General features: G+C 45.3%; 1 protein-coding gene across 1 annotated transcript in view; it reads left to right on the top strand.

Moving 5' to 3' along the window:
* LOC122944185 (L-selectin-like) overlaps positions 1-12247 on the top strand; it is a 760442-nt gene that overhangs the window by 651396 nt on the left and 96799 nt on the right. Inside the window, exon 9 of the mRNA XM_044302412.1 lies at positions 1191-1218. Coding sequence (XP_044158347.1) covers positions 1191-1218 — 28 coding nt within the window. The remainder of the gene's footprint in view (positions 1-1190; positions 1219-12247) is intronic.

Here is a 12247-nt window from a genome sequence, read left to right as displayed (position 1 = left end):
TTATAAATGATAAGGTATTTTTCAATGCTGACCAGACGCGTTTCAGAGCTTTGTTACACTTGCTCCTTCATCAGTGGTATTATTTTGTTGAATTAAATGCTAGCAGTTTGGAACAGATATTGAGTGCCGATCGACTTTATTTTATATAATTTTTCTCACGTGATTGGAGGTATCATATCGATCAGAGCACCTACCATTACTTCTGGTTTAGTTCTGCAACTCCTAAATATATCCAATATTATTTAAGCTAGGTCTTATTGATTTAACAAATTAATCAGTTCTCAGTGGCTTTGGAGAAAATCCTCCTGTGCTGACCTGTGGAAGAAAATAGTCTAATTATTGGTACCTACCCCTCTGCAGAATTGCTGAGTCATCTCCACTGCACTAGTGACCGCTGGGACTGGTGGCAGGCTTTTCCACTCATGTCCAGACCAGATATGTTCCTTAGGCCTCTCACACGAATGATACGGATTGTGTCAGGATGTATTTAGTGAAACTCGAACCATTTTGCAAGCAAGTTCAGTCAGTTTTGTCTGCGATTACATTCAGTTCAGTTTTTTCCGCGCAGGTGCAATCCGTTTTGATGTGTTTTTCACCTGAAGGTTTACAAACATCTCCTAGCAACCATCAGTGAAAAACGCATTGCATCCGCTAAAGCCCCATTCACTTCTATGGGGCCAGGGCTGCATTAAAAAGCAGAATATAGAACATGCTGTGATTCTTACACAACGCAGAACTGATGCGTGAAAAAAACACACATGTAAACATACTCATTGAAACGAATGGGTCAGGATTAAGTCTGGGTGTTATGTGTTCACTTCACCCATTGCACCCGCTCACCCGTGTGAAAGAAGCCTTAGTCTTCCTGTTCAGCTGCATACTATAAATGAAACAGGACCAGAGCAGAAAAGCCTGCAACCAGTCCTGGTGGTAGAATGGGAGCAGCAAACAAGGCAAAGAAGATGAAGTCAGCGGGCTTATGTGGGAGTAAGTACTGAGCAAACTACCTTCTCTCCACAGGTCAGCACAAAGGAGAATTCTCAAGCATTTTAAAGGGTTATTTACATCTCATTCAATGAAATGTGACTGCTGCATTTCCCTACCAAACAGTGAAACCAGTATTCTCTTCATGGTCGAAATCAGTAAAAGAGTTTTATCTTAACATTCTTCTTTTTTCCCTTTATGAATAGAAAATCCAGGACTCCTGAAAAAAGACAAGTAAGTACATTTACTTCACATAAAATTATATAAATATAGGCACAAAAACGCCCTTGTGTGCCAGGCCCTGAAAGTTCCCTAGGCTGAAGGGCTCAATTGAAAGTTGATGTGCTCCAACTTTCTATAGTTATGCGAATGAGATTTCTCATTTCTCATTCTTCTGTACAGTTGGTGGTTTATGGCTCCATAACTTGATCTGTTGTCTCAATGGACAAAATATCTTTACGAGTATAAACAGAAATATGTCAGCAAAAAAGTCTAAAGGTAATTTGATATGAGTTTTATTTTCTTGCCTTTTGCTTATTCAGTGTTGGTGCCGGGTCATAAATTTACTTATCCACAAGACTGGTGACAAATGTCTGGGGGATCTACATTTAGGACCCCTATGATAACTGGAACACTGTTTCAATTCCTCTTTAAGCATAACTGCAAAGTCTGAATGGAGCAGCGATCAATCATTCAATGACTATCAGGTTGATATAAGCAGTCTAGAGATCAGCAAACTTGTCGAGATTAGGTTCGGTTCCAATTTGCATTACTTTTGAAACGGTTCGGTACAAACCCAAATTGATTTCAGACAAACTCAGAATTTTGGGGAAAACTTTATCTCTTTTTGTTAACTTCTTTATGACTTTTTGCTTTTTCTCTCCCCCCTCCTCCCTCCCTAAGCACTGGAACTCAATGACAAAACAATAGTAAATCATGTCTGAGTGACACTGACATACATACAGTAGTTATGTTTGACAGTATTAAGGAACAGTGTGTTTAAAAAAACAAAGCGACGTTACATGTGATGTTTTTTCATATTCCAAAGCTTCCAAACAATGTGGTGTTATGGAGGAAAAATGTGGATTGCTGGGGATCCAAACTTGTGGATGTGGAAAGGCAAACAAATGACCAGCTATGTGCCACAAATAAATGCACACAATTTATTAAAATACATATCAAATACTATAAATAAAATAATGGCCTAAATAGACATTATCCCAGTCCCTCTATTCCTATACATGCGGAGCTCTCGCACTAGTAATAGGAATCAATAATAATGTCTGTAGCAATCTTAAACATTCAAACTCATAGATTTAAGCTTGAAACCATTAACCCTGTGAAGGGTTTAGTTCACCCCATCCTGCAGAGAAGCAAATCAATCAGGTTTTTAAATCCACATTTCTCATGCGAGTGTCTCTTACATAGGCAGACAATGCTGCCTCTTACCGGATATGATTTGAAGTCCGGTTCCCCGCTAGATGTTACTTGTCGATATTACCGACCTTTCGTCTTTGCTGGGACTTACTGTCCTTCGGCTAGCGGTGTTGACTCACTTGTGGACCTTTCATCAGTGACGGGACTGGTGTGCAGGTGCAGCATGCAGAGTGGTAGCTGGAAAACGCCAAAAGTACTTCATGGCGATCACTGTAAATCCAGATATTAATAGATCATCCGGTTGTTGTTTCCTTTATACAGGTAGGCTCAGTGGTATAAATTCGTGAATGAGGGACCTGATCAACCTTTTTATTTGGATAATCCTCTGAAAACATGGACCGGATCTTGCTTTCCCGGTATCTAGGATAAAACTCTGGGACATGTCTGATATGTAGCCATTCAGATTATGTGTTTTTTTAATATTACATATTCATTATTTAGTTATATTATTATATACAGCATACAATATAGTGCTACAAACTAATATACATAAAACAAAAGAAAATATCAGCAATATTTTCAACATGGTATTCTGGGGCACTAAGCACACTGATATACAGACCTAATATTCCATATTCTAGACTATCCATGTTCAAATAAACTCATCCACACAAGTGACATATTCCATAAAGATGTATCTATACAAACAGGAAACTCGAGTTCAGGGGCTGGTGGGAGACTACAGACAATGTCTATGCTTATAAAAAGAGAGATAGTGTGAGGGTTACAGGGATCCAATGGAGCAGGTGTCCAGGGGACCTGGAGTAACTGGAGGCGCCAGGGGATGGAGGGGAAAGAAAGGAGTTCAGGGTGTGACGCTTTGTGATCCACAGCGATACTAGGAAATCGCAAATGCGCCATATTTCGCAATCACAGAGACACCAGAGCCTTCACTAAAAATCTTATCTTTTCACTAAAGGAGTAATTCACAGAGCAGAGGTGCCATTATCACCTCCTTGTGACAAACCTTTCCTGCCCAATGCCAAGTTGTGTAGCCATCAATCTAGTTCTCTTATGACAGAACCTCCTAAACCTGGTCTTTCTGCAGCCATAGTGTCTCCAATACCAGCAGGGTTCTCATACCTTCAGTCTTGCCAGTGCGCTTCAAAGAGAGCAGGACAGATTCTTATCAGACAGCTGTTTGAGACACAAAAAGAGGTCACCGGGCAGCCACCTCTAATACATAGCTTTCATATTCACGTCCATATTTCCTCATATTTCCTGGGTTCAGAACCAATGCACTGAACCATCTCTTCAGGGATTATTCCGGCCCCAATAATACACCTTTCAGGATATCGGCCAGTCAATCAGAGATTCTTTATCTCAGATATCAAAGCTCTCAGGGAATCCAAATGGTAATTCTATGATTCTCAATATGACCTCTATGTCCTAATTTGACCTACGGGTACGGAGAAACTGTCACAGCAAAGATTCAGCCAGATTTCCTCTGTCCAGGGCAGGAACTGCCCCTCTTCCAATTACCCAAGGCTGGACTTGTGCGTGTCACAACCCCTCCCCACTACAGAGTGGGTAAAACGCTGTGACACATTCAGCCCTGGGTCCTTCTTCTACCATCTGACGTCGACAAACATCACGACCGCCCGCGGGACACGGGCACACCCCACCATCTTGAATTATTCCTTTCAAAGATTTTGCCTATTACTGGACCCTACCACGGTAATTCTGAACTTACAGACATTCTATTCTGTTCCACCTCTTACCTATTTCTATCCAAACCAATCTGTTCAACTGGCAGGTATATTTATCTGTCAGCTTTAATGTATATATTTTTGTGTATAGTTTTAGAATAAAAACTAACGATTTCATTGTTCCAGTTTTGCCCTTGTTACTTGATGACCTGATCTATGCTAAGAACTCTTTCCTCAGAAGACATACTACCAAATAGTTTTATTTTTATAAATTGTTAATGTACTAGCTAGGTTGCAAATAACCGTTTCGTCCCTTTAGGATTAGCTAGCCGGGGTCTCTTCGCCCCGATTCAATACGAAGAGTGGTGGCAGCAAATTAATTTGATTTCAAGCGTGAAATCAGTAATTTTATTTTTACCGATTGTACATACAATCGTAATTGTATCCTGTCTGGGCCCACCAACCAATCTTAAACGTCTTCTGTGCTCACAGTGGATTCGCCTCCAGAAGTCTCTAGTGGAGACCTGTATGGCAACTGTAGCTTAGTACGACGGGATTGGCGGGTGGTTGTCACAGGGGGTGGTGGAGAGGCTGCTACACAGGGCAGCCCTGCAGAGTGGTCTGCAGGTAAATGGAGATAAGTAAAAAAGGTGTGGGACCTGGGTGTGAGGACACTCCCAATGTCCATCCGATGTGACCCCGGGCATGCGCCAGTCAACTGGGTGGGGTGGCCGCTGGGATTGACAGAAAAAAGGGGGGGTTGGAACAAGGTTCAAATTGTATGCGTGGTTATGTGTGGATCATAAAAGACAATAAAAACAATGGTATGGAATTAAAATCAAAGAATATAAAAAAAAAAAAAAAAATTGTAGTAAATACTTAAAAATCACAACTAATTGAAGGGAATAAATGCAGATATATACACATCTGTGTATGTATGAACATTGAGATGCTACTCACTTCATGGGGGGTTTACACGGATAAGCATAATACACCGGTAAACCAATACCCCCCAGCCAGGATCGCCTTAAGATGGTGAAAGATGAAGGCAGCCACAGTCAGGAAGCTTCTGTTCAAATTTATTTTATTCTTATGTATAAGATCTGTCTCAACTAGAGTTGAGCAAACACCTGGATGTTCGGGTTCGAGAAGTTCGGCTGAACTTCCCGGCACTAAAAAGGCTGTAAAACAGCCCAGGAAAGGGCTAGAGGGCTGCAAAAGGCAGCAACATGTAGGTAAATCCCTTGCAAACAAATGTGGATAGGGAAATGAACTAAAATAAAAATAAAATAAATTAAAATTAACCAATATCAATTGGAGAGAGGTCCCATAGCAGAGAATCTGGCTTTACGTCACCCACCACTGTAACAGTCCATTGTCATATATTTAGGCCCCGGCACCCAGGCAGAGGCGAGAGGTCCCATAACAGAGAATCTGCTTCATGTCAGCAGAGAATCGGTCTTCATGTCATAGCAGAGAATCATGCTTCACGTCACCCAACACTGGAACAGTCCATTGTCAGATATTTAGGCCCCGGCATCCAGGCAGAGGAGAGAGGTCCCGTAACAGAGAATCTGGCTTCATGTCAGCAGAGAATCTGGCTTCATGTCATAGCAGAGAATCATGCTTCACGTCACCCAACACTGGAACAGTCCATTGTCAGATATTTCGGCCCAGGCACCTAGGCAGAGGAGAGAGGTCCCGTAACAGAGAATCAGGCTTCATGTCAGCAGAGAATCAGTCTTCATGTCATAGCAGAGAATCATGCTTCACGTCACCCAACACTGGAACAGTCCATTGTCAGATATTTAGGCCCAGGCACCCAGGCAGAGTAGAGAGGTCCCGTAACAGAGAATCTGGCTTCGTGTCAGCAGAGAATCAGTCTTCATGTCATAGCAGAGAATCATGCTTCACGTCACCCAACACTGGAACAGTCCATTGTCAGATATTTAGGCCCAGGCAACCAGGCAGAGGAGAGAGGCCCCGTAACAGAGAATCAGGCTTCATGTCAGCAGAGAATCAGTCTTCATGTCATAGCAGATAATCATGCTTCACGTCACCCAACACTGGAACAGTCCATTGTCAGATATTTAGGCCCCGGCATCCAGGCAGAGGAGAGAGGTCCCGTAACAGAGAATCTGGCTTCATGTCAGCAGAGAATCAGTCTTCACGTCATAGCAGAGAATCATCCTTTACGTCACCCAACACTGGAACAGTCCATTGTCAGATATTTAGGCCCAGGCACCCAGGCAGAGGAAAGAGGTCCCGTAACAGAGAATCAGGCTTCATGTCAGCAGAGAATCAGTCTTCATGTCATAGCAGAGAATCATGCTTTAGGTCACCCAACACTGGAACAGTCCATTGACAGATATTTAGGCCCAGGCACCCAGGCAGAGGAGAGAGGTCCCGTAACAGAGAATCAGGCTTCATGTCAGCGGAGAATCAGTCTTCATATCATAGCAGAGAATTATGCTTCACGTCACCCAACACTGGAACAGTCCATTGTCAGATATTTAGGCCCAGGCACCCAGGCAGAGTAGAGAGGTCCCGTAACAGAGAATCAGGCTTCATGTCAGCAGAGAATCAGTCTTCATGTCATAGCAGAGAATCATGCTTCACGTCACCCAACATTGGAACAGTCCATTGTCATATATTTAGGCCCCGGCACCCAGACAGAGGAGAGGTTCATTCAACTTTGGGTTGCCCCGCAATATAATGGTAAAATGAAAATAAAAATAGGATTGAATGACGCCCCCTGCCGTGCTGAATACACATTCAGACAAAACGCTGGCCGCCAGGCAGGCCAGCACCTCCAAGGCATAAAAGGCTAGCTCTGGCCACGTGGACAATTTAGAGACCCAGAAGTTGAATGGGGCCGAACCATCAGTCAGTACGTGGAGGGGTGTGCACACGTACTGTTCCACCATGTTAGTGAAATGTTACCTCCTGCTAACACGTTGCGTATCAGGTGGTGGTGCAGTTAGCTGTGGCGTGTTGACAAAACTTTTCCACATCTCTGCCATGCTAACCCTGCCCTCAGAGGAGTTGGCCGTGACACAGCTGCCTTGGCGACCTCTTGCTCCTCCTCTGCCTTGGCCTTGGGCTTCCACTTGTTCCCCTGTGACATTTGGGAATGCTCTCAGTAGCGTGTCTACCAACGTGCGCTTGTACTCGCGCATCTTCCTATCACGCTCCAGTGCAGGAAATAAGGTGGGCACATTGTCTTTGTACCGTGGATCCAGCAGGGTGGCAACCCAGTAGTCCACACACGTTAAAATGTGGGCAACTCTGCTGTCGTTGCGCAGGCACTGCAGCATGTAGTCGCTCATGTGTGCCAGGCTGCCCAGAGGTAAGGCCAAGCTGTCCTCTGTGGGAGGCGTATCGTCATCGTCCTGCGTTTCCCCCCAGCCACGCACCAGTGATGGGCTCGAGCTGCATTGGGTGCCACCCCGCTGTGACCATGCTTCATCCTCATCCTCCTCCACCTCCTCCTCATCCTCGTCCTCCTCGTCCTCCAGTAGTGGGCCCTGACTGGCCACATTTGTACCTGGCCTCTGCTGTTGCATAAAACCTCCCTCTGAGTCACTTCTAAGAGACTGGCCTGAAAGTGCTAAAAATGACCCCTCTTCCTCCTCCTCCTCCTCCTGGGCCAGCTCCTCTTCCATCATCGCTCTAAGTGTTTTCTCAAGGAGACATAGAAGTGGTATTGTAGCGCTGATAACGGCGTCATCGCCACTGCCCATGTTGGTGGAGTACTCGAAACAGCTCAACAGGGCACACAGGTCTCGCATGGAGGCCCAGTCATTGGTGGTGAAGTGGTGCTGTTCCGCAGTGCGACTGACCCGTGAGTGCTGCAGCTGAAACTCCACTATGGCCTGCTGCTGCTCACACAGTCTGTCCAGCATGTGCAAGGTGGAGTTCCAGTGGTGGGCACGTCGCATATGAGGCGGTAAGCGGGAAGGCCGAAGTTACGCTGTGGCGCAGACAGGCAAGCAGCGGCAGGATGTGAACGCCAGAAGCGCGAACAGACGGCCTGCACTTTATGCAGCAGCTCTGACATGTCGGGGTAGTTGTGAATGAACTTCTGCACCACCAAATTCAGCACATGCGCCAGGCAAGGGATGTGCGTCAAACCGGCTATTCCCAGAGCTGCAACGAGATTTCGCCCATTATCGTACACCACCAGGCCGGGCTTGAGGCTCACCGGCAGCAACCACTCGACGGTCTGTTGTTCTATACCCTGCCAAAACTCCTGTGCGCTGTGGGGCCTGTCCCCCAAACATATGAGTTTCAGAATGGCCTGCTGACGTTTACCCCGGGCTGTGCTGAAGTTGGTGGTGAAGGTGTGTGGCTGACTGGATGAGCAGGTGGAAGAAGAGGAGGAGGAAGCTGAGTAGGAGGATGTGGCAACAGGAGGCAAAGAATGTTGCCTTGTGATCCTTGGCGGCGGAAGGATGTACGCCAAACAGCTCTCCGCCTGGGGCCCAGCCGCCACTACATTTACCCAGTGTGCAGTTAGAGAGATATAGCGCCCCTGGCCGTGCTTACTGGTCCACGTATCTGTGGTCAGGTGGACGTTGCCACAGATGGCGTTGCGCAGTGCACGCTTGATTTTATCGGATACTTGGTTGTGCAGGGAAGGCACGGCTCTCTTGGAGAAGTAGTGCCGGCTGGGAACAACATACTGTGGGACAGCAAACGACATGAGCTGTTTGAATCTGTCTGTGTCCACCAGCCTAAATGACAGCATTTCATAGGCCAGTAGTTTAGAAATGCTGGAATTCAGGGCCAGGGATCGAGGGTGGCTAGGTGGGAATTTAAGCTTTCTCTCAAATGTTTGTGAGATGGAGAGCTGAACGCTGCCGTGGGACATGGTTTAGATGCTTGGTGACGCAGGTGGTGGTGTTGGTGGTACATCTCATGTTTGCTGGGCGGCAGGTGCCAATGTTCCTCCAGAGGCGGAGGAAGAGGCCGAGGCGGCGGCAGCAGTAGAAGAGGCCGTGGCGGCAGCAGCAAAAGAGGTAGCAGGGGGAGCCTGAGTGACTTCCTTGTTTTTAAGGTGTTTACTCCACTGCCGTTCATGCTTTGCATGCAGGTGCCTGGTCATGCAGGTTGTGCTAAGGTTCAGAACGTTAATGCCTCGCTTCAGGCTCTGATGGCACAGCGTGCAAACCACTCGGGTCTTGTCGTCAGCACATTGTTTGAAGAAGTGCCATGCCAGGGAACTCCTTGAAGCTGCCTTTGGGGTGCTCGGTCCTCTCCCAGCACCAGAGGGTCCACTAACACCACCACGACCATGTCCGCGTCCCTTACTAGATGTTTTCCTCATTGTTACCGTTCACCACAATAACAAAAATATTATTTGGCCCAATGTATTGAATTCAAATTCAGGCCTTTTTTTACAGACACCTAACACTATCTGGCTATCTATTTAGGTACCGTATTACACTAATAAAGGCACAGCAGTAACAACAGATTTAGCTGAATATAAATTTGAGGCCTATTATTTAGGCGCTGGGTGACAGGTATACGTTTACACACAGAATTAGACTTGGAATTGCACAGTAGCGTGTGTGTGAAGTTATTGAGAATGACCCTATCTGCACCTTGAAACTAATATACCCTTTTAGGGATAGATTTAAAGTAGGCCTGATACATCAGAAACCACTAATTTAGGAAATTGCTAAGTTGGGAATTGTATTTCAACCCTGAACAAAAATATATCCTTTGCCAGACAGCAGACAGAATTACAATTGGCTGGCCACAGCTGAAACACTAGATTTAGGGTACTGCTATTTTGGCAATTGTACTTCACCTCTCAATAAAATAGCAAGCACAGACAAGCCCCTGATGTAAGATATAGCCAAAAAAATAACCATACTATTGATGGTTAAATGCACTTGGTGACAGCTTTCCCCTGATGTGGGATATAGCCAAAAAATAACCACACTATTGATGGTTAAATGCACTTGGTGACAGCTTGCCCCTGATGTAGGATATAGCCCAAAAATAACCACACTATTGATGGTTAAATGCACTTGGTGACAGCTTGACCCTGATGTAGGATATAGCCAAAAAATAACCACACTATTGATGGTTAAATGCACTTGTTGACAGCTTGACCCTGATGTAGGATATAGCCAAAAAATAACCACACTATTGATGGTTAAATGCCCTTGGTGACAGCTTGACCCTGATGTAGGATATAGCCAAAACATAACCACACTATTGATGGTTAAATGCACTTGGTGACAGCTTGCCCCATATGTAGGATATAGCCAAAAAATAACCACACTATTGATGGTTAAATGCCCTTGGTGACAGCTTGCCCCATATGTAGGATATAGCCAAAACATAACCACACTATTGATGGTTAAATGCACTTGGTGACAGCTTGCCCCATATGTAGGATATAGCCAAAAAATAACCACACTATTGAGGGTTAAATGTACTTGGTGGCAGCTTGTGCTGGCGCACCACAAGACGCAAAATGGCCGCTGATCACCCCAGAAAAAAGTGACTGAAAAACGCTCTGGGCAGCCTAAAAACAGTGAGCAATTGATTAGCAGCAGTTCAATGATCCACAGCTGTAGATCGATCACTGAATTAAGTCTTTTGGAGGAGTTAATCACTGCCTAATCTCGCCCTAACGTCGCAGCTGCAACCTCTCCCTACACTGATCAGAGCAGAGTGACGTGCGGCGCTACGTGACTCCAGCTTAAATAGAGGCTGGGTCACATGCTGCACTGGCCAATCACAGCCATGCCAATAGTAGGCATGGCTGTGACGGCCTCTTGGGGCAAGTAGTATGACGCTTGTTGATTGGCTGCTTTGCAGCATTTCAAAAAGCACCAAGACAGCGACGAACACCGAACCTGAACCCGGATTTTTATGAAAATGTTCGGGTTCGGGTCCAAAATTCAGTACGAACCCGAACTATACAGTTCGGGTTCACTCATCCCTAGTCTCAACGCGTTTCAGTGTCCCTTTATCAGGAGCAGTATTTGCTTGTGGTGTGGAAGGGGAGGGCTATTTATGGCCTGGGTTTTGAGCTCAAAACACGAAGATTGCGCCAAAAAGAGAGGGGAGTGGTCAGAAAGGGCACCAAGAATGGGGGGGCCCTTAGTTGATGTCACCTTAGTTGACGTCAGGAATCTAGGTTGGTGATCGCGGTGCGGTGTTTGTCTGCTCTCTTCTGGTGAGTGCGGATCGCATTTGGGACCTAATGCGCATCTCCGGAAGTGGTCACTAAGAGTGGTGCGTTCCAGGTTGGAACGCACGTACCGGAAGTGGCACCGCGGCTGTCAGAATTGGCCGCGGCTGTCAGAAGTGACCAGACTGGCTATTAGGGGTGGGGTGATAATGGTCCTGTCAAATCTGGGTGGGACTATCCACTAGTGGGGTTCTTTGAGAGAGCTGGTGATGACCCATATGGGATAGTGATATTTTTTATGGGATAGTGATATTTTTTGGGGGGAGCTGTGGATGGATAATAGTGATAAAAATGATAAAATCTTGATCATGAGTGTGGTGGTGTAATCCATGAGGGTGGAGAGTGGTACAATGGAGATGCATACGTGTGAGGAATGACCGCAAGCAGAAAGACCGCATTGAGACGGTTGAAACGTTGCAGAGGGGAATAAAGGATCCACCTTTTTCACTTTACTTGGAGTGCTGCCTCATCCTTTGTATATGTATTTACATATACACTATATATATGTGAAAATATTTAGGGGAAAAATAAAATACATATAAAAAATACATATATAAATATATATAAAAAAATCTAAAAAATGAAAGAATAAAAATAAAATGTGCAGGAATCCCTATTCATGTTTTGGGCTAAAGAGGGTGGTGATGGAAAAAAGGGGATGTACATTATATTATGAATGGGTGTGTAAGATGGGTTAGGTTAATGTGTTTAAAGGTGGATATAAATTGGAAATGGGTGTGTGTGAAGGGTTAATTTAATATTTATATTTGAATTTGGTGTTTGATACTGTTGATGCGTATTATGGGGTATAAACGTGTGTGGGGTATTACTGAGTAAATGTATGTTGGAACAATGTGTTGTGGAGTGTGTGTGGGTGCACGTATGTCGAGGTATGTCACCGTGGTTAGGAGTGGATCTTTGTGTAATGGCCTGGGGGGGAGGGAAAAGGGGGGGGGGCTAAAGT

Source organism: Bufo gargarizans, chromosome 7 (genome assembly GCF_014858855.1).
Source record: "Bufo gargarizans isolate SCDJY-AF-19 chromosome 7, ASM1485885v1, whole genome shotgun sequence".
In the NCBI taxonomy this organism is placed as follows: Eukaryota; Metazoa; Chordata; class Amphibia; order Anura; family Bufonidae; genus Bufo; species Bufo gargarizans.
Note: the sequence above shows the minus strand (reverse complement) of the source record. Positions and strands in the feature narration are given on the sequence as shown.